Source organism: Xyrauchen texanus, chromosome 43, assembly GCF_025860055.1.
Source record: "Xyrauchen texanus isolate HMW12.3.18 chromosome 43, RBS_HiC_50CHRs, whole genome shotgun sequence".
NCBI classification, from domain to species: Eukaryota; Metazoa; Chordata; class Actinopteri; order Cypriniformes; family Catostomidae; genus Xyrauchen; species Xyrauchen texanus.
In genome coordinates this window covers 26,792,433-26,816,113 of record NC_068318.1, presented here as the reverse complement: position 1 = coordinate 26,816,113, position 23,681 = coordinate 26,792,433, and the positions used below count along the sequence as shown (strand labels likewise).

Sequence of the window (23,681 nt, the reverse complement as noted above, 5' to 3'; positions counted from 1 at the left end):
TTTGACTAGGCCAACCCTAAACTTTAATTTAGCTTCTTTTGAGCCATTCAGATTTGGACTTACTCCTATGCTTTGGATCATTGTCTTGCTGCATAATACAGTTGCGCTGAGCTTCAACTCACAGACTGATGACCAGACGTTCTCCTTTAGGATCTTCTGGTAGACAGCATAATTAATGTTTCCTTCAGTTATTGCAAGTTGCCCTGAAGCAGCAAAGCTACACAATCACACTACCACCACCATGCTTGTCCGTAGGTCTGATGTGCTTTTTGTGGAATTCTGTGTTTGATTTATGCCAGATGTAAGGGGACACCTGTCTTCCAAAAAGTTCCACTTTCGACTCATCTGTCCACAGAACATTCTACCAAAAGGTTTGAGGATCATTAAGTTGTGTTTTGGCACAATTCAGATGCGTCTTAATGTTCTTCTGGGTTAGCAGTTGTTTTCGCCCCAACACAATTCCATGGATGCCATTTTTGGTCAGTGTCTTTCTGATAGTGGAGTCATCAACAGTGACCTTTATTGATGCGAGAGAGGCTTGCAGTTCCTTGGATGTTGTCCTTGGCTTTTTTGTGACTTCCTGGAAGAGTCATCGCTGTGCTCTTGGAGGAAACTTGAAAGGTCTGCCCCTTCTGGGAAGGTTCACTACTGTGCCAAGTTTTCTCCATTTGTAGATAATGGCTCTCACTGTGGTTCTTTGGTGTCCCAGTGAAATAGCTTTATGACCCTTCTCAGACTGATGTATTTCAATCACCGTTTTCCTCATCACTTCTGGAATTGTTGCAACCGTGGCATAGTGTGTTACTGGGTGAGACCTTTTAGCCAATTTCATGCTGCTGAAAAAGTTCTATTTAGGTGTTATATGATTGAACAGGGCTGGCAGAAATTAGGTCTGGGTGTGTCTAGTCCAGCCGAACCCCATTATGAATGCAGTTTCATAGATTTGGGGATTTAGTAATTAACAGGGCAAATAATTTTTGCTTCAATAAATAACATTAAATCATTTAAAAACTGTATTTTATGTTTACTCAGATTGCCTTTGTTTTAGATTTTGTTTGAATTTTTGAAACAATTTAGTATGAGATATACACAAAATCAGGATGGGGCAAATACTTTTTCACAGCACTGTACATTTATAGAAATGAAATACTGCACAATAAACTGTTTAGTGAAATCAACCCTCAAAGATGTAATTTAATGATTTAACACATCAAATTTTTCTCATTGTTTCTGGTAGTTTTCCTGGATGTATTCATAAAGCTTTTGTTACCTAATTAATTTGTTTATCCAAAGTCTGTAAGCACTATAATTCAAACGATACATTTGCATAACAATGATAAGCACTTTTAATATATTACAGGACAGCTTTAAACATCGTGAGCTTTGATTTAAAAGCAAAAAGATAGAGAAAAAGAGAAAGGAAACTTTGATTTTATTCTCTTGTATTTGTAAGCTCTAAAAAGCCAAGGTCAAGTTCAGCTCACACTAATTATAGGCAGCGTGACATGGAAATTAGGGAACAGACTGATATCTGTCCTATGCTAAGAAGATTACATGGTTTAGTGATGTGAAACAGTCATCTCCAGCATAAACAGTCAAATCCTGTTATCAGCCAATTAAATGGGCCTTGACGATTCATGTCGGCATTAAATATGCAAAATCATCTCCATAAAATTCACTCACAATTTATTTTTGGCCAGTTTTTATATAGATAAAACATCTCTCTCTATTTCTCGTACTTTTTAATCCTAGTGGCCTTGAAGGAGCGTAAAGGTGAAATAACTCAAGGATTCCAGGAAAAAGAGCAGCTCAGTGCTTGCTTTCACTGCTGTCAGAGTCAAGGCCGCACATCTCTGAATCATGAATGAGGGCCAAATGGCTTAATCATATGGGATGGAATTTAATATTTCAAGTTTGACAGACATTGGAGGTTCCCTCTCAGTGAGATTTATCATTGGAGGTATGGATGACTGGAGAAAACAAGATGACCAATGAGATTTTAAATTTTCTGAAGAACATTTGAGTTGTGTTTGCCCATGCAAAACTCACTGCCACAATGCTAGGGGGATGCAGGGTGATGCTATTTGGTTGCTAAGTGATCAAAATGGTTTTTAGTGCACTGCTAGGGTCTGTTGAGTGGCTCCTTACTGGGCCAGGTTGGAACAGCCCACCTCCAAATCATTGTTATTTTCATGAACTGAAATAAAAACGAAGAAACTGAGACTGAGACTTAATTTTCATTAACACTGAGAAAATGAAAAACAAAGTGTGAAAACTAACAAAAACTAAACTGAATTGAAATGAAAAATTGGATATAAATGAAATTAAAAATCCAAACTATAATAACCCTGCCCCAAGTTTCTGTGACATACTGTAGACATGGCTATGAGACCCTTCTTCAATGTAAGTCTATGGGATTTCTTTTTTGCCTGTTTTATCGTCTGCTAGACAAAAAATACAAGTCTGATCGTTTAGAAAAGAACAGCAGACCTTTCCTGAACAATCTGGATGATTTGACGTTTGAGTTTTGAAACGAGTTGCACACCATTTATCTGAAAATCTCTAATCCTAAGTATGAGCAATAGTAAGTGATGTTTGCCTTAGCAAGCAACACTCATGATCAATGCTTTTTGTCTAAAACTAGCAATTTCTAACTAATGACCTTAATGAGCCCTTAAAATATTATGCTTATAAACTTATCTAAAATGCTGCAATGGTCTTTGTTTTGTTTTAAAATGTATGCATTTCAGATCAGATTTCAAAAGTAAATTAAAAAAAAAGTTTTAATATATATTACTGTGACAAAACGTCTAGACTGAAGTCAAGCCAAATGGTTTTCATTAAACGAATTAGAATGCGTTTTCAACCAAAGCGAGCCCCATTACTTCTCCATTACCAAAGAATATAATGAAAACTTGGTCTCTGTGGATCTGACATGCAGTCAGTCAATTTGGCAACATGTCCATTTATGAACATTTCTATAATGGACGCTGTGTAAAAAAAGCAAAGGATTGCAAAAGAAAGGAATTCATAAAAACTCACGTCCAAGAGTAAGAGTTCCAACAACTCTGGTTTATTAGATTTTCTCAGATTACACGGCCATTCTATTAAATCTGTTTTGTTATGAGTGTGATGGAGAAATGACTCTCTGGGGTTCTTTAATGGTGACAGATGCGAGTCCTGCAGAGTCCCCCTCCCTCCCTCCCTCCCTCGTCCCTCCATCTCTCTGTTCATCACCTTAATGTGTTGTAGCTCTCTCTCCTCCTGCTGCAGGACCTCCAACTGTTTCAGCACCGACTCCTGCTGAAATTCTCCTCTCTCCATCTGAGAAGAAAGAGAAGGCGAGATGATGCAGTAGGTGAGTGCTATTGATTTCTGCCTGTAAACATGCACAGTAGAAGTCGACATCTAGAATAAACATAAAATCCATATAAGCTCAGATCTGATCTGAACCTAGTCAGAGTTCAAGGGTATAGCAGTGTTGCAGTGTGACAGAGATGCTGCTATGTCTTGCATCCATAGGAGTGTTTGATTGTCTCATACTTTACTGAAACAGCACTACAACCTCAAGTGAGTGAGAGTGAGAGAGAGAGAGAGAGAGAGAGAGAGAGAGAGAGAGAGAGAGACCCTGTTTCTTATTTACTTCTTATTTACTGTTTCTGTTATTTACTTACCCTCATTTAATTTCATACCTGGATGAATTACTTTCTTCTAAAGGAGATGTTTTGCAAAATCAAAAGCCTCAGTCTCCATTCACTTTTATTAGCTGTCAGTCCCTAACACAGGCATCATTTTGCCTTTGCCAATTTTGTCCCCACCACTTTTTCAAATTGCTTTCATCAGGTAAGTGTCTAATGCAGAAGAAACATCTCCAGCTCTTGAGCACGGATTTCTATTTTGTTCTTGTGTGTTATAATAAGTGGCGATCCAGTGCTGGATTAAAAAAATTATTTTAATGGTATGATTAATGCGTGTTGCGGCTGTTCTCAGTGGTGTTAAGTGAGCGCGCGGCAATGTTTTCTTACGCATCCAGATGCACGCTACTCGCTCTGCTGTTCCGCAGCTCTTTTGTAGTTTAATCACAAGCAAAATGCAAAAAGTAGTGTCCCTGCTCATGATAAACATCCACTAAAGTACAGATACAATATTAATTTATTAAAATAAAACGTTTTATTAGGGTGGATTAGAACTGTTGTACTAGAGTCGAAATCTTCACCAAAACCAGCCGGTCACTCTAGCTAAAATTATGCTGATCCATGGATTTATTCTAGAAAAATTCCAGTCCTGACAGTTTTAGATGAATGGATCAAGTTATCAAATTAATTATGCGAAATATGTATTGTAGCACTTAAACTGGTCATCAAGAATGACTATTCATCAAAACAGTAAAAGGTTATTTGACATTATCTGAACATAACTTAATTAATGTTCAGAGTTTCGCCACTTCGCGACATCCCAACCCCCCCCCCCCCCATCTCTCCCACCACTTTTTAAAACAAAGTGACGCCCTTGGTCCCTAATATTAAAGCCGAAATCATATTCTATGCAAGTACATGAACACAAACATGCTCTATTTCATGCCTCAAAACACTGCAAAATGTGTCATATAATACAATTAACAACACAACATCAGTACTTATTACATTCACATCATTGCAACAAGGAGCACCTTCCTTTATGGTCAGTTTGACCTTTTAACAGTCCCAGCCCACATCCAAAGATGGTTTGAGTGAACGGACCACAATGCATCTCCAAGATGCTTTGGATTCCATTTACACCTGTATTTAGGGCAGTCCACTTGTGATCAGATCGCTTGAGATGGATGTTAATCCACAATGTAAAAGGGGTCCGATGCAGGGGGAGGGGGTCAAGAGTGAAAACTCACCATCATTTGCTTCATGCTGCTGTGATCTTCCGGTTCTCTAGCTGCATTATGATCCTTATGGACAATCTCCACTCGGATGTCATTTTTAGCTGATACAACCCCTTTGAGATCTGCTGGAAAATGTTCTGATTAGCCATAGTCACTGAAACGCAAACCTCTGGCCCTACGCAGCATGCATATACATTTTCCCAGATTCTACCTGCTAAATTTAAAGGGGTGAGAAAAGTGCACAAGGGGCTTACTTTCACTTTTTAATGTGCCGGAGAGCTCTCGCTGCCGAGAAGAGAGGGACACAGGAAGTGATGACATCACCAGTTGCATGTCCTCTGTGGTGCATGGTCACAACATGCAAAAAAAAGAAGTATCACTTAAAAAGGAGGTCTTTATAGTCTTGACCAGATAAGTCTTGCAAAATGGCTGCTGCTGGTAAAGTCCAGCTAATGGGGTCAATCACTTCTATTTGAGACATTTGCATAGGAAGGATAAGACAATAAAGACCTCAGATAAACACCCTCGGACATGTGTGAAGTCCTGGTGCACTTTTATCATACAGTGTTGGGGTAGTGACTTTGAAAATGGAGCTTGCTAAGCTACAAGGTATTTGTATAGTTCACCCAAAAATGAAAATTGTTGAAGAAAAGTTCAGCTCTGTAGGTCCCCACAATGCAAGTGAATGGGTACCAAAATTTTGAAGCTGCCAAAATGTACATAAAGGCAGCATGAGAGCAATCCACTGGTTAAATACATATTTTCAGAAGTGGTATTCTAGGTGTGGTTGAGAAACACATATTTAAGAATAATTAAGTCCACCAGCAGGTGGTGAATGGCACAAAGAATATGAATCACCAAAAACTATAGTTAAAAATGACTTAAATATCAATCTGTTTCTCACACACACTTATCATGTCTTCTGAAGATATGAATTATCCACCGGAGTTTTATGGATTTCTCTTATGCCTTAATGTGCTTTTGGAGCTTAAAAATGTTGGTCCCCATTCACTTGCATTGTATGCAGCTACAGAGGTAAGATATTTTCCTAAAAATCTTAATTTGTGTTGTGCAGAAGAAAAAAGGCATACACATCAGGGATGGCATGAAGGGGAGTAAATGATGGAAGAATATTTGTTTGTTTTGGATGATTTAACCCTTTAAACCTTTTGAAATTGTTGTTAACTACACTACAAGCTACTAGCAGTAGCTAACTACACTGTATCTACTTAAGGGAGTAACATATTATAGCTGTGTCCAAAATCGCTCACTTGTTCACTCATTCACTGTTTCCTATATAATGGATGTCTGTGAGTGCACTATATCAGGCAAGGAGTGAACAAAATGAGTGAGTGAATTTGTACGCTGACGTACACATGGAGTGTCAGAGAGAGCGCTGGAGATGACAGAGAAACAACTTCATCACATATGTACTTTTATCTTACATGTAGGATAATAATAAGTATGCATAGCACACTCATGCGACTGTAGTGACAGTTCTAAAGTTATTAATAACAACATCTGTTGATTATTAGACGAACACGTTATCTACACTTGATAACCGAATAGTGTCTTCAGAGTTAACATTAATATCACCTCAGTGAATTAGTGAATAAATATATCACTTAGCATTAATGCTAAAAAATAAATGGTAATTAACTATTAAAACAGCTTTATTTATACAGTATAACTGAATCGAAATCATTGTGATTCATATGAGTATTTAGCTAAATGTTTATTTTGCTAAAATAAAAAATATGTACAATGGTGCGCAGGGACTTTTGGGAACACTATTGGGTAATGATTCACACAAACAATGAATAGTGTTTTTTGACTGATAATTTAAATCGCCCAGTAAGTATAAATTAGCTTTTAGTAGTATTGCCACTTTTGCTTAGTTACTCCCCAACACAGATGTGGTTGTGCATGTGCAGCTAATCCCATGTTGCATTGTGCAATACACAATTACAAGTTTAGTTTAAAATCAGTGGGGGACATGCAAGGTGAGTTGCTTTTGTGGTTTGTGTCTCTTTTGAAACAACGATCTCTCTTACTTCTCTGTAGACGAGCGCAGCAGAAAGCCCCCAGGGTCCCAATGAGGACGATGAGAGCCAGGAAAGCTCCCACTGCAACCCCGATGATGACGGCCAAGCGCAAAGACCCTGAGGAGAACACAGAACCGCTGGGATCATCAGACAACCAGTGACAGTAGGTAGAACCCATGCAATGTTCACAGGCAGATCCAGTGCCTGTTTGTCACTCGAGGAGACATAATGAAGCCGTGTTCCGGGAGCCTTCTATTAAATCCTACGGGGATGAGCTGACCTCTTTGAATAACTCAGCTTTGCACCTTGGGAGTCAGCTTAACTGTAGGAAAATGGGCCAGTATTTGAATAAAAAATACCTTCTAATTTAATTTAAATCTCCCATAGAAACCATAAAAGGAAGTAAAAGGATTAAGATCTCTTTAAATGGAAATTCTGAATATGTTGGAATTCCATTAAGGAAACCCATAAGCAGGTGACATTTAACTAAATATACCGACTATGATCCGGTCTACACCCTAATGCTCTGAAGAATCAAGGTATTAGACTGATTCATTGTGAGACGTAAGTAGGGTTGGGTGGTTTGACAGTATATACTCTATATTTATAGAAATGTATTCATCAAAAGAGATTTTGCTATACAGTTTATATATATTTGTGCAGTTATAAGTGGGCAGGACTGCTTAACATTATTGACCAGCTAGAGTGATGAACAAACATGGAGTAATGTAAAGAAAATAGAGAGCAGGACATGTCAAACAAATCAAGATGATGAATAACGTGTTATTAAGGGATGTTGTAACAAGGGATGCAATTAAAGTTGAGTTTAGTTGTTTATGATTTACTTGTTATGAATAATTGTATCTCTTGGTTTGCTCAAGTTCAAAACAAAAAGAGAACATAATCCAATGAGATGAAGTACTGTTCATTTGTAAAAAAAAATAATAAAAAAATAAATAAATTGATATTTCATATATAAGTCTTTTTTCCATTGAATGTCCAGCAACAATAACTACACTGTGGTTTATATTGTTAAAAATAATATAATTTACATATAACAATAACATTTCTCAAACCGTTATGTATGATTTTTATCATACAGACTACCACAAGACCAAACATGCACGCACTCAAGGCACACATGCATAACTTGTGTTTACCTTGTTCCTTGAGGCGGATGATCTCTGTGTCAGAGCCGAAACTGTTCCATGCAGTGCAGTTGTAGATGGTCTGGAAGTCAGCAGGGACGATGTTGCTCATTGTGAGGGTGGAGATGACACCTTCCTCTGTGCTCACAGTCTCCACTGTATAACGGCCTGATGTTCCTGATTCCAGCACGGTCTCCTTCCATGACCATGCCTGCACAACAAACAGTGACTCAGTCAAAAAGAAAATAAACCAAAATGCTCAACCTATTTATCCTTTTAAATAGATCTTTAATGCTTTAGAAGATCTGTTTATTGCTATTAACTCTAAATGCATTAAACCTGTTTCATGGCTCTTAGCAGTCTCATTATTGCACCTTTATATGTTTGTTATTTATCACCTAAATGGATAGACCGTAGTCTCATGTAGTAGGAAATAAAGTGGGGTCCACATATTTTGATCCAGTGAGAAAAGATGGGGCCGTTTGACCAACATGTACAGTGACTAGCAACATTTATGTTTTTACTTGACAAATAAAGCAGAATAAACAGTTTTATTATGTCGCTCTCTGGAATACTTGATTATAAATTTTTATATAATGACCACTATACAGTATAATCGACTGTTGTCCCAGTGTGCAGTCTCTTTCTTTGCCCATACAGTAATAAGTATTAAAACTAATCAATTCGGGGATCCCACTCTTTTCAAGGCACACATTTCCAGGACATTTTATGTGCAACATGGTTGTTATAATTAAGCAAAAACACATGAGAGGTCATTAAAATTGAGGTTAATGTGCTTATTATAATTTTTTTTAATTCTGTATTCAACAATATAATTAAATTTCATCATCACAATGGTGTCTAATCAAATGAATTTGTTAAAACTTTAATCAAATTAATATATATATATATATATATATATATATATATATATATATATATATATATATATATATAATTAAATTGACAACATAACATTGCATTATTTTTATCAAATGTAGTGCTGCACAACAAAATCCTCAAAATACAATCTCAATCAACACGAGATATTTTTGTGAAATGAAGTGCTGCTCAACAGAACACCACTTATACGAGATATTGCTTTAATACATTATTATTTAATTGCACTAAACATGATCTCTTTTTTTTTCAACTTCACATGTCCATTTAAACTGAGCTTTTATTTTGACGTTTCTGTGTGTTTTTGACAGTGGTTTCTCATCTCTGGATAAGCAGTTTGGTACTTGTCCCAGTGTGATTATTAATACCATTAAAAGAAATATATAGTCTGCATGTGCTGCATGCATCAGAGTGCTCCGCTCACTGTCATCTACTACACATACACACACACACACCCAGAGCATGAGTGATGCTCATGAGAGGTGTTTTCTGCATATGAGCGGCCAGGTTCAAACATACATTTTGAAGAACGCAGCACATGTAAATTGTATATTTTTTTTTAAAATGAAAAATGTGGTTTAATAATCACACTTGGACATATTGTGATTTTAAATTGATTAATTGTGCATTAAAACATTCATTTTCATCCCAAATATGTTAAATTCAGTGACATTCTGCATTTTATAGCTAATGCAATTTTTAGGACTGGATTCAGTGATTTCATCTGTGTTTTCCACATCGCAGACATCATAGGGCCCTCATGTGGTAATGGCGGTATAAGCAAACTCCAATCACTGCATTATTGAAAATGTATTTACATACCGAGGTGTAAAGGCCAGATCACCACACTATCAACTCAGGGTGTGAATTCGTAAAAAAACCCCCAAAAAAATGACAATTTTAGAAAATTCTAATGTTTTTGTTATTAACACTACAGTGGCACTATATCAATACTTGTACAACAACATTGTCAGCGATACAATCAAAAGTTTTATTATACTAAAATATTTTCCAGGACATTTAGGTATTTTTCTTTTTTTACATGACTGGAAAATGTTTGGTTACGTATGTAACCTCCGTTCCCCGAGGGAGGGAACGACACGTTGTGTCGGAGAAACGACACTAGAAGCGACACTAGGGGTCTCTCTTGAGCGCCGATATCCACCTCTGATCTATGAAAAAAGGCCAATGAGAGTTGGCAGCCGGTATTTGCATGTCCCGCCCCCGGACATACGGGTATTTAAGCGGCGCAAATACGGGAGTTCATTCAGGATTTTTCTGAGGAGCCGGAAATGGTCTGGCCACAACAGTGGCTCGGTTCAGCGACATGGCGGAGGAAAGACACAACGTGTCGTTCCCTCCCTCGGGGAACGGAGGTTACATACGTAACCAAACGTTCCCCTTCTGTCGCTCTCTCCACGTTGTGTCGGAGAAGCGACACTAGGGGACCCAATCCAATCTTGCCATGCGCTGAACCATGTACGTGAACCTCGGATACAGAGGCGGGGAGGGATTTCATCCAGTGCCGCACATCGTCTGTACCTGGCTGCACGTACCCTTCCCCAATGCCCCATAAGAACATCGGAATCCTTCTAGTTACCCTGGAAGGGGAACAAGGCGATGTTTGCCAACATGTTAACAGGCCAGCCTGGCTGGGCCTCTTTTCTCTCTATGTTTCTCGCATAGAGCAATCACGGCCGGGGCCCTTACACGCATATAGGGAAGGGGGTCTTACCCAGACCCTGCGGAGACCACACCTGCCCTTTTCTTGGGGAGGAAAAGTGGTAGACACGTCACACGGCCGTCTTAGGGCTCGTGTGGAAAGTATGGTGCGGTGGTAGATCCAGCCTCGAAAGGGGGGAGTTGCTACAGCACGGCGACCGGGGCAGCTGTAAGTGCCTAAGGGAGACACTGGGGTCCGCTCGTAAGGGGACAGAACCGTGGAATTACACACAGGGGGAGTATGAGCAGGAGGCCTTACCTGTGGAGCACCTATACCAGTACAGGGTAGCCATCAGGGTACCCGCAGTGGCTTGGGTCAGCGAGTTCCTCCGCTGAACCGCGGACCCGGAGGGCTGGGGAGGAATCGACCAGGGTCCCGACTCGGAGTGGGGCACCCTGGGAAGAATGCACACTACTTTACCTTGACGTCAGGAAAAGGGCGCTGGGCGCAAGCGATCCACCCGGCCGGTCGGTCTACGTGTTACCGAGTTCTACGGGCTCAGACCTGAGAAAACACGAGACACAACCGACTCGACGCGGAGGTTGTAAAACCTCGCGAAGGTGTTGGGTGTTGCCCAACCCGTGGCTCTACAGATGTCACTAGGGAGGTGCCCTTGGCCAGTGCCCATGAGGACGCAACACCCCTTGTTGAGTGAGCTCGGACCCGCAAGGGTAGGGGCACGGCCTGGGTGTGATAAGCCAGTGTGATGGCGTCGACAACCCAGTGGGCGAGCCTCTGTTTGGAGACGGCATTCCCTTTCTGCTGTCCCCCAAAGCAGACAAAGAGCTGCTCAGAGCATCTGGTGCTCTGTGTGCGGTCCAGGTAAATGCGCAGGGCGCGCACTGGACATAGCAACGAAAGGGCAGGGTCTGCCTCCTCCCGGGGCAGCGCTTGCAGGTTCACTACCTGATCTCGGAAGGGTGTGGTAGGAACTTTGGGCACATAGCCCGGTCGTGGTCTTAGGATCACAGACGTATCTGCCGGACCGAACTCCAGGCGAGTGGCGCTGACAGAGAATGCTTGCAGGTCCCCGACCCTCTTGATAGAGGCGATCGCGATCAGCAGGGCCGTCTTAAGTGAGAGGGCCCTGAGTCCAATTGATTCAAGCGGCTCGAAGGGAGGTCTCTGGAGTCCTGCCAAGACTACCGAGAGATCCCAGGAGGGAACTAGGCCTGGCCGGGAGGGATTCAACCTCCGGGCGCCTCTCAGGAACCTGAGGATCAGGTCGTGCTTACCCAAAGACTTGCCGTCTACAGGATCGTGGTGGGCGGCAATGGCGGCAACATACACCTTGAGGGTGGACGGGGACAGCCTCCTGTACAGCCTCTCCTGTAGGAACAGGAGCACTGACTTGATCGCGCATCTCTGCGGGTCTTCAGTTCGGGAAGAACACCAATCTGCGAACAAGCGCCACTTTAGGGCGTAAAGGTGCCTGGTAGAGGGGGCTCTGGCTTGGTTGATTGTATTCACAACGGTCGCCGGTAAGCCGGCTAGCTCTTCTGCATCCCGTCCAGGGACCAGACGTGGAGGTTCCAAAGGTCTGGGCACGGGTGCCAGAGCGTGCCCCGTCCCTGAGAGAGGAGGTCCTTTCTCAGGGGAATTCGCCAGGGAGGAGCTGTCGCGAGAAGTCTGAGTTCCGAGAACCAAGTCCGAGTGGGCCAGTAGGGGGCCACTAACGTGACTTGCTCCTCGTCCTCCCTGACCTTGCACAGCACCGGTGCAAAAAGGCTCACTGGGGGAAATGCGTACTTGCGCAGCCCCGAGGGCCAGCTGTGTGCCAGCGCATCTGTCCCGAGGGGAGCCTCTGTTATGGCGTACCACAGCGGGCAGTGGGAGGTTTCCTGGGAGGCAAACAGGTCTACCTGGGCCTTGCCAAACCGTTCCCAAATCAGCTGGACCGACTGGGGATGAAGCCTCCACTCCCCGCCGGGCAGGCGTTGTCGTGATAGCGCGTCCGCTACGACGTTGAGCTTGCCGGGGATGTGAGTGGCACGCAGCAACTTGAGTCACTGCTGGCTCCATAGGAGGAGACGGCGGGCGAGTTGTGACATGTGGCGGGAGTGTACGCCGCCTTGGTGATTTATGTACACCACCACCTAGGTGCTGTCCGATCTCACGAGGACATGTTTGTCCCGAACTAACGGAAGGAACTTCCTGAGAGCAAGAAGGACGGTCAGCAACTCCAGGCAATTGATGTGCCAACGCAGCGGGGCCCCTTTCCAAGGGCCTGCTGCTGCGTGCCTGCTGCACACGGCACCCCACCCGGACCGGGAGGCGTCGGTTGTGACCAGAACGCGTCGGGACACCTGCTGCAGGGGTACTCCTGCTCGTAAAAAGCAGAGGTCTGTCCAGGGTCGGAGTGTTTTGAGGCAGGCAGGGGTGATTCTTACCCGATGCGTGCCGTGGTGCCATGCTTGTCTCGGGACTCGAGTCTGGAGCCAGTGCTGGAGTGGTCTCATATGCATCAACCCCAGCGGCGTGACCGCCGCGGAGGACGCCATATGCCACAGGAGCCTCTGGAAAAGTTTTAGAGGGACCACTGTGCCTGGCTTGAAGGAAGTGAGGCAGTGCTGTCATTGAGACTGAGTCTAACTCCAACCCGAGAAAAGAGATGCTCTGAACCGGAGTGGGCTTGCTCTTTTCCCAGTTAACCTGAAGCCCCAAACGGCTGAGGTGCCGGAGCACCTGGTCTCTGTGTGCGCATAGTAACTCTCGAGAGTGTGCTAGGATGAGCCAGTCGTCGAGGTAGTTGAGAATGCGGATGCCGGCTACTCGTAGCGGGGCAAGGGCCGCCTCTGCGACCTTCGTGAAGACGAGAGGGGACAGAGACAGGCCGAAGGGGAGGACTTTGTACTGAAACGCCTGGCCGTCGAACGCGAACCGTAAGAAGGGTCGGTGTCGTGGCAGAATTGAGACGTCGAAGTACGCGTCCTTCAGGTCTACCGCTGCGAACCAATCTAGATGCTGAATGCCAGCCAGAATATTTCTCTGCGTGAGCATTTTGAACGGGAGTTTTAACAGGGCCCGATTGAAAACTCGCAGGTCCAGGATTGGTCGTAAGCCGCCGCCTTTCTTGGGTACAATGAAGTAAGGGCTGTAGAAACCCTTCCTCATTTCGGTTGGAGGGACGGGCTCCACCGTGCCCTTGGCTAAGAGGGTCGCGATTTCCGTGCGCAGTGAACCGGCATGCTCGCCGTGTACTGCGGAATAGCGGACGCCCCTGAAGGGGGGCGGGAGCCGGGCAAACTGAATTGCGTAACCGAGTCGAATGGTCCGGTGCAGCCAGCGTGATGCGTTGGGAAGGAGGAGGAGGTCTGATGCTGGCGTCCTCTGGACTCGTCTGAACCAGTGGTCCGGGGGACAGTCGTGGGCAGGCGGAAGGCGGGATCGCCGCGTCCGGTGTACCGGGACTGTCGTAATCTGAAAGCAGATTGCTGTGAGAACGGCATTTGCGGGCCAGGTGACCCAGAGGCAAAGGAAATAGCTATTTTATTGAGAATGTGGGTATCACAGCCCCCATCAGGGGGTGTGGCAAATGAAAAAACAAAGGATTCTCCTCCCGGCCCTCCACCGGGGGACGGAGCGGTCTTACCACCTCCGGAGCTAACGTCTTCGGCTCTGGGTCGGCTGTCTCAGGAACGATTGGGAGCCTTCCGGGTCCTAGAGGGGGTTTGTGAGACAGGGGGCGTGCGCCGCCTGCGGGGTGCTCGATGCTGGGGCTGAGAGCTGGGCCCACGTTGAGGCGGAGCAGGAGCTGGTTTCTTCACAGGGGGACGCCCTCGGTGGGCAGACGGGGCGGGGCCCGTAGCGGCAGGTCTGCGGCAGGGCATGATGTGACTGATGGCCTCCGTCTGCTTCTTCACCGCGGAGAACTTTTGGGCGAAGTCCTCGACGGTGTCGCCGAAAAGGCCAATCTGGGAGACAGGTGCATCCAGGAAGCGGTTCTTATCAGCCTCACGCATCTCGACCAGATTGAGCCAGAGATGGCGTTCCTGGACCACTAGGGTGGCCATCGCCTGTCCTAGTGCCTGCGCTGTGGCCTTCGTCGCTCTCAGGGGGAAGTTGGTCGCTGAGCGCAGTTCCTGCAGCACATCAGGATCAGGTCCACCCCCGTGCATGCTTCTGAGTGCTTTGGCCTGGTGGACTTGCAGGAGGGCCATCGCATGCAGGGCGGAGGCAGCGCATCCAGCCGCACTGTAGGCCTTCGCGTTGAGCGAGGATGTTGTCCTACAGGGCTTGGATGGGAGTACGGGGCGGCCATGACAGGAGGTAGGGCTACCGGGGCATAGATGGTACGCAACTGCCCTATCGACCTGGGGAATCGCCCCGTACCCGTGGCACTCTCCGCCGTCGAGGGTGGTGAGAGTGGAGCGGGTGGCACCTAGACGAGCGGAGAGCGGGGCTCTCCACGTAGACATCAGCTCGTCATGCACCTCCGGGAAAAACGGGACCGGGGGGATGCGAGGCCGCGGACGGCGCGCTGCCCCCAGGAACCAGTCATCCAACCGTGAAGGCTGTGGGGAGGATGGAGGGTTCCAATCCAACCCCACGCTCACGGCAGGCCGGGAAAGCATGTCAGACATCTGAGCCTCGGCCTCAGCCTGGGCCTGCTGGCCTGAAGGCGACAGTCCAGGGGAGTCCTCGGCATCAGACATCACACTCTCCGATGCAGCGGCGAGCTCATCTGCTTCGGGCTCAGGAGGATAGACAGCCGGGCCGTGAGGCGAGCCGCTATCGCCGCGAGCGTAGAGGGGGACCAGCGAGCGTGTCGGGGAACGGGAGGTTCGCGGGGGCCTACCCGGCGAAACTGCACCCGCTGCCACCCCCAAATCGCCCCCAGCGCCAACCGCATCGTCCTCAATCCCGTGGGAAGAAGGAGCAATGCGGGGTGCAGCTGGGGTGGCTTGCTCTCTGTTGAAAGCAAGCCGCGACCGCAACGTGGTCATGGTCATGTTCTCGCAGTGAGAACATGAGCCATCCACAAACGCCGCCTCGGTGTGATCGCGGCCCAAACACACGAGACAGCGCCTGTGGCCATCTGAAGCGGAGAGCACTCTACCGCATCCAAGAACAACACAGGGGCGGAAGGGCATCTTGAAAAAGACGTGTCCTGAAAAGGACGTTCAACACCGCTGTGTTTTGCTCTTTTAGAGAAATTACTCTTTTAATAGGAATTTACTCTGTTAAATACACAATGTGTGTGTGTCTGCGCTGTCGAAGCGCTCAGGGGCAACAATGCACGCCGTGCAATGCAAAGGAGAAAGCCGCTGTTGTGGGCCGTCAAGATCCAACAGCATGCAGATCGTCAGAGGAAACAGGAACGTTAGTGGTGTGTAACTCGCAGCAAACTGCAGACAGACCATCGGCTCCGAAGAAATTTTCTGAATGAACTCCCGTATTTGCGCCGCTTAAATACCCGTATGTCCGGGGGCGGGACATGCAAATACCGGCTGCCAACTCTCATTGACCTTTTTTCATAGATCAGAGGTGGATATCGGCGCTCAAGAGAGACCCCTAGTGTCGCTTCTAGTGTCGCTTCTCCGACACAACGTGGAGAGAGCGACAGAAGGGGAACAGCATTGCAAAATTCCAGGTTTTCCAGGATGCGTGGGAACCCTGATAAATTAAAATCAAATAAATTTGAATATCCATTTATGTATTTATTTAGAAAACATATGTGTAATAACCCTTCAGGGTGATACAAGACCCCGTGCTTCATGTCAGGTTCCTGATCACACTGTCTAGGTTTTTATTTTGCAATAATGACTGGATGACTGTATATTATTTATTACATATTTAATATATAACCCATTATAGCAACAGATATATACACAATAAAATCATGCTTAGTTGCTGCTAAGTTTTTTTTCACACAAAACTCTTAAACTAAGATTTAATGCCATGAACCTCTCAAAACTCAGACAGCCAGACAGCCAGATAGATAGATAGATAGATAGATATGGACTTACAATGCGGTCTGGAGGTGGGGTGCTGCGGATGAAACACTTGATCTGGCCCTTCTCCCCATACAGAGCCTGCTGGGTCTGTGTGCTGGAGATGGTGGGAGGCCCTGAAACAAACAACAGATTCCTCAAGCTTCCTGTGAACTGCCTGCACATCAGCACCCATCCACACACATATCCACCCTTAGAACAGAGGTGACAGGACATTTAGCTCCTGCTTTCATTATCTCCTGTCTCCAGGGGATCCACATACTACCACAGAATTCTGTGGAGTGATTTATAAAATGTACAGAAATTTCTGACAGTGGCCTCAAATGTTAAGTGTAGTTAGGTACCGCAAGACATGTTTTGGTATGAATTAATGCAGTGATTAAATACCTTGCTGTCATTAATGACAAAACATGGATTTATTTTGGTGTTATGAGCATTGCCACTTTTACGTGATGCTTTATAAGTTTCGCTGTAGTTTCCTGGTGAAATGAACAATAGAGGTGCTACAACAACTGTGCGTTTTATCAATTGTCACATAAATCACGAGTTGCTGCTTATGATTTTGTGACATGGCGGAGGGCGGAGCTGGGTCGTGATTCTACACACCCGGTCCCTTATCAGGCTAATCAAGCGTCCGAGAGGGATAAAGGCCGACTGCGGACGGTGGTGCGACATAGAGAGAGCATTTAGGGGCAGCTGTCTACCATATGTATGTGTTTGTGTCTTTTGGTTTAATCTCTACATTAAAATATTATTTATATCGTCAAGACGGTTCTCGCCTCCTCCTTTCTCTTGTTCCCCTTACAGATTTATAAACACTTATTTTTCACTCTATTACTCACCCTCGCTGTGTTATGATATCAAAACACTTTTACTTTAACGCATGATTTGAAAAATTATACATTGTTAACGTGTATTACAGACCCAACTAAATATACCCACTTATTCTAATATGAATAGCTTGCTTGGAAGCTCACCTGAGAGTGTTGGACTTTGGACTCGTCAACCGTGATTCAGAAAATGTGTTAGGGTTAGGTGTTGGTTAAGGGTAAGGCTGTCTATTTTGTTAAACTCTTTTTATCTTTTAGGACACTATTGGTTATGTTCACCTTAAAAACCTAATCTGATTACAACCTCATTTCGCTTGGTTTTAGTGCAACCAACTGGACATTTCACTTGGAAACTGCAGCCAAACATGTAATGAAACACGTCACTTCAGTTTTGCAAACACATTGCAATGCTCACATAAATTTCATGAGATCAGTCTGGTAAAACCATCATTAAACAAACTTTCATATCTTTTTAGTATTAAATGTCGGACAAGTGGCACAAAGAACTATGAAACTAAATCAGTTATTAGAATAACATAATAGCTTTTGTTAAGGTTATTAGTGAAAGTTATTGTATGGCTACGAAAAATGTATCTTTTCATTTTAGGGGTTCCCTGGGTTGGAAAATGTTGACAACCACTGTCTTATCGAGACTGGATTATATTTTACTGTATCTTGAGATAAGGGATGCCAGTGTGACATTTTATGGCTCACATTTTTTCATCACATCCGTTGTACAATGTAATTGGATTTCAAACACAGACACGCTGCAATAATTTTTCTCCTCAGAATTTTTGTCAAGTCTTTCAGTAAAATTATACAAACATCCTTCAAACGCCAAAAGATTGGTGGTGGCATAGTGGACTAAAGCACGTGAATGGTAATCAGAAGGTTGCTGGTTCGATCCCCACAGCCACCACCATTGTGTCCTTGAGCAAGGCACTTAACTCCAGGTTGCTCCGGGGGAATTGTCCCTGTAATAAGTGCACTGTAAGTCACTTTGGTTAAAATGTTTTTATGTAAATGTAAACATACACTTAACTTTAGCAGCAACGTGAATTCACTAAACATTTGCATAAACTTTTAGCAATACAGTTAATGATTCCGGTGTCTGTACCAAAGTAATGTTGTGATGCTGCTATATAGCGCTCAGAACCAGCCCGCATAATTGGACATTGCGTCATGCAAATTGTGTTCACCACAGATTTTGTGGCCATGTTTGTGACATTTCCTAATCTGCATAATTTCTTTATTGAATTGGAAGCTAAACCAGTGAATAAGGCTTGTGCGAAAATCTGTGTTTAAAGTCTGTAGTGAGGTTTATGTCTGAAAACAAGTAAAAATTATTTGCTAATGGGTTAAGAAAAATAAACTTATTTCAAAAGGTCCTGACAAAATTTTGTTAGACTTTAACAAGACTTAACATCTTATGTCTTTGTTCCTCAACTAAATCTTGTTTTAAGAATGTTTTACCGCAAAACAAGACAAAAATACACATTATCATATGCAGTGCACTTCTACAGAAAATAAAAATGAACTCTTTCTTTGCTTCTAATTCAGAACATGCAATACACGACTGGGAAGAATGTATAACTTCATTATTTCACAAATAATTAAGAGAGAAAGTAAAAAAGTGAAAGAGACAGAGATAAAAATCATAACAAACATAATCATAACTTTTCAATTTTTCCTTCAGCAGCAGATTGCAGTTCATTACGTGTCTCTATACAACAGCAGATTTTCATTTTAATTGGAATTCGGAGGTCTCTATGCGTGAGTACCATCTCATCAATTAGAGATCCCAGCAGCATGCAGGAGTCTTCTGTACACACTGCAGCTCCGTCTCTCTAGAGAGAAGAAGACAATACTCTCGCTTTCCCCGCCACCCTCTTAATCACTCACACGCTCAAAGGCTGCAGTCGGGCAGAGGGGTGGGACGAATTTCCGTGCTCTTCTAGCGGCAGTCTGTTCAGATCGTGTCCTCTGGGGGAGCCAAACAAATCTGACAGGGGATCATGGCCGTAAATGAGGGCTGTAATTAAACAGCTTTATCTCTCAGCCTCAGAAGAGAAATGAGAGTAGAGGAGAGAGAGCAGGATGTAAAGACTAAACTGCATGAGGAAAGCGCTGTCACATATCTCACTCTGTCCCTGGCTCCCAAGAAAGCTCCGCTCATGCAAGAGAGGGAGGCCCGTGCATCTTCTGTGATACATCTGAACTGAGTGTATTGCATTTTACTGGGTTTTTGGAAATTTGGGTACAGAAATTTAAGTTTAAAAGGAACTTTTACTGGCATAAGCTAGCATTTTATGTAACCTAAATACAATCAAATAATGTGTTCACACTTTTTCCCAAAAATAAATAAAATAAAATAAAATAAAATAAAATATTGTGCAGTAGTAATATTGACCTTGTCAATATTGAGCTAGCATTTTATGTAACCTAAATACAATCAAATAATGTGTTCACACTTTTTCCCAAAAAATAAATAAAATAAAATAAAATAAAATATTGTGCAGTAGTAATATTGACCTTGTTTTTTTTTTGTTTTTTTTTTTATCACAAATCTAATACCTTATATCAAGTGTAATTTTCACTGAAAATGTTATCTCCTTACACCAACTTAAAACACACAAACAAATACCTTAGTGGCAGTTTTGTTTATTGTGGTGGAAATGATAAAAATAACATTTTCACAATAACCATTGAAATGGTTTAGGTTTATTTCACTCTTTCTATAGATTATCACAGAATATCATTATTCTAAAATGATATACACTGGCGGCCAATAGTTTGGAATAATGTACAGATTTAGCTGTTTCTGAAGGAAATTGGTATTTTAATTCACCAAAGTAGCATTCAACCGATCACAAAGTATAGTCAGGACATTACTGATGTAAAAACAGCACCATCCCTATTTGAAAAAAGTCATTTTTGATCAAATCTAGACAGGCCCCATTTCCAGCAGCCATCACTCCAACACCTTATCCTTGAGTAATCATGCTATGGTACTAGAAAATCACTTGCTATTATATCAACACAGTTGAAAGCTATTTGGTGCGTTAAATGAAGCTTAACATTGTGTTTGTTTTTTAGTTGCCACAGTATGCAATAGACTGGCATGTCTTAAAGAGGCCCTATTATGCTTTTTGGGATTTTACCTTTCCTTTAGTGTTTAATTTAGCTGTTTGTGCATTTGTGCAAAATTATAAAGCACAAAGCCAATGCAAAAGGGAGTTATTTTCTTCCACAGAAACACTGCTCAAGAACTACAAGAAATGGGCTGTTTGTAGTCCAGCCATTCTTCCGTAAAGTATCTACGTCACTATATTGTATGTGTAAAACATTTGCATAATGCTCGCCTAAGGGCTACTTTGTCCCGCCCTCAAACGTAATGTAATGTAGTTACAGCCAAGGCCAGGATGAGTTGGGTTAGTGTCGTCGCCATGTCGAGAAGATGCTGTTTACTTCACTGCAAAAGCATAACGTCTTTGTTTGGATTTCCAAAGGCAGACGAATTGAAGAATCAGTGGTTCAAATTAATTCGTATTATTTAGCAGTACAACCACAACCAATGCCGTATTTTTAAGGCAGTTACTCCTGAAAGATGGTGCAGTTCTCACTTTGTTGGGACAATCTGGCACTTCAGGATCACAACCTGTTAGTATGTTTGATTATTTGTGGATTTATTTGCTACCGAGAGTTCAAATGCGGAGTTTTGTGTTGTAGCTACGGTGTACACCCTGTGCACAGCTGTAGGCCTTTGCTGACCTGCTAGCTAATGTTATTGTGTTTAAATAGTTTTACAAATCAGCTGCGGGCCCACTTTTACCTACAATTATGTACAATTATGCGGATTGTTTGTCATTCTTTTTATCATGAATAGTGATCAAGTGTGGAGATGGATTTTTTTTTTTACAAATGGTAATTTTACGTCTGCAATCCACGGTAGTGCTCAGCTAACTTGCTATGTAATGTTATTGTTTTGGTAAGGGTTTACTATTCAGCTGTGGGGGCCGGCTTTTACCTTAAACTGTGTAACAAAATGGTCGATCTCAAGAGTCTTATATAATTATATAATTACAAGCTGTAATGTTACGACCGCTATCCATGGCTAACTTGCTCGCTAACTCGCTAACTCTCTAACACACCCTGTAATGTCCAACCAGGAGTAAGCCTCTGTTCTCCATTCATATCTCGGGTGACAAACGTTTGGCTACAGCCATTCCAGCGAAAGATGACTAATGACTAATTTAGATGCACTGTGTCTTACTTGAAGCTTTGTAAGGTTCACAATAATCAACAGTGCACTTGTAAGAAAGCTACAAATGTAAAACTTACCACTGTAAAACGTTGTGCTTGCGAAGGTGGTTCGTGTCGATCAGCTTGTTCTTCCAAACTTTCATTTTAGGGCTCGATTTGGTACGGCAAACACAGACATTGTTACCATAGTTACAATAGTGTTTACAGCTGTTAAGGAAGCCTGAAACTCTGTTATGTAAGGGCCGTTACATTTCCAACACACCCTCTACACGGTTGACCAACCATAAACGACTAGTCCAGATGACCAATCAGAGCAGACTGGGCTTTTCGGAAAGGGTGGCATTAAAGAGTCAGGACCTATATCAGAGCGTTTGAGCCAGAGGATGAAAATAGGTTTAGCAGAAATGTACAGTATATGTTTTTTGAACATTAAAGCATGTAAACCTATTCTAGTCGACCCCCAAAATAAAATCATGAACCTGTAAATTAGCATAATATGGGCTCTTTAAGGTCAATATTAGGTCAAAAATGGCAAAAAAATTCAACGTTCTCTAGAAACTCATCAGTCATTCATTGTTTTGAGGAATGAAGGCTATGCAAAGCTTGAAACTGCCAAAAAGAATTATGATTTCATACAAAGGTGTACACTACCATCTTCAAAGACAAAGGACAACTGGCTCTAACAAAGACAGAAAGAGATGTGGAAGGCCAAATGTACAACTAAACAAGAGGATAAGTACATCAGAGTCTCTAGTTTGAGAAATAGATGCCTCACATGTCCTCAGCTGACAGCTTCATTGAATTCTACCCGCTCAACACCAGTTTCATGTACAACAGTGAAGAGAAGACTCAGAGGTGCAGGCCTACTTTTTCATGTTATTAAAGTCGACTATACATTGTGATCAGTTGAATGCCACTTTGATGAATAAAAGTACCAATTTCTTTCCATAAGAGCAAAATCTGTAGATTATTCTAAACTTTTTTCTGCCAGTGTATATATATTTAAATATATATAATTGTATGTACTTATATGCTGTGCTATAAATATGCTATATACATAAATATTTTTTTAAATAATTTTCAAATGATAAAATATAATGTCTGGGACAAGAATAAATGTTGAAGGCATGGTAAAAGGTTTCCATTTTTATGTTTTAATAAAAAAAATACAAAACTCTGCTCATATAGAGGGTAAAAGGCCCGTTCATCTATAGTGATTCGTCACCGCCGTGTTTCGATTCACTGGGTTTTTGGAGATGAGGCTTTTTTTTTTTTTACCTGAACAAGTTTAAAAGCACCTTTTACTCAGATGAGGGGTTAGGAGCAGCTCAGAGATTGAAGAGATATCGATCTGTTTCCATGAGGCAGCTCATTCATGCAAGTCTTTAAGGGGCCTCATTATCAAAGAAACTAAATCATGTGGTTATTCATTAATGATATATTGTAATATCAGTAATCTTATTTCCAATCCATTATCTGTCTAATCTGCTTAATTTCAGTTTTTTTTCAAGCGCTAATGTGTCTCTTCTTCTAAATCATGTCGTAATTTATCATATTTACGAGATGTATGTTGTAATTACCAGTGGGAAGCTCCAGATTTTCTTTGAGCCCAAACATTTTGATTTGGTTCCATGTCAATTAAATAACTATTGGGGAAGCTAATTGGTATTGGTCATAAAGTGCCATTGTAAAATTTGACAGTACAATTAGGTTTGTATGCCATGTGTAGTGTGTAAAGAATAGCAAGCAAGCTTTCCAGAAAATGCTACTTATTTGGCTGGTTCATGGGTCAACAGGCTTGCTTGACAAAAATACAGTTCCTATTCTCTGTGGCAGCACGAGAAAGATAAAATACTCCCAAAAAGGATCAATTACACACCTAATGCACATTGTAATGCTAAAAAAGCTTCCTGTCTTTGTCGGGAAAAGAAGAGTATGAAATTGC

The 23,681-nt window shown here is 42.8% G+C and overlaps 1 protein-coding gene across 1 annotated transcript in view; it reads right to left on the bottom strand.

Annotated features, from left to right (window-relative positions):
* Nucleotides 1-23,681, bottom strand: part of LOC127635675 (kin of IRRE-like protein 3) — a 190,392-nt gene that overhangs the window by 2,927 nt on the left and 163,784 nt on the right. Inside the window, exons 10-15 of the mRNA XM_052115863.1 lie at nt 16,659-16,759; nt 8,079-8,277; nt 6,928-7,035; nt 5,128-5,211; nt 4,886-4,995; nt 3,238-3,324 (exon numbers count right to left, since the gene is read on the bottom strand). Of these exons, the coding sequence (XP_051971823.1) occupies nt 3,238-3,324; nt 4,886-4,995; nt 5,128-5,211; nt 6,928-7,035; nt 8,079-8,277; nt 16,659-16,759 (689 nt within the window). The remainder of the gene's footprint in view (nt 1-3,237; nt 3,325-4,885; nt 4,996-5,127; nt 5,212-6,927; nt 7,036-8,078; nt 8,278-16,658; nt 16,760-23,681) is intronic.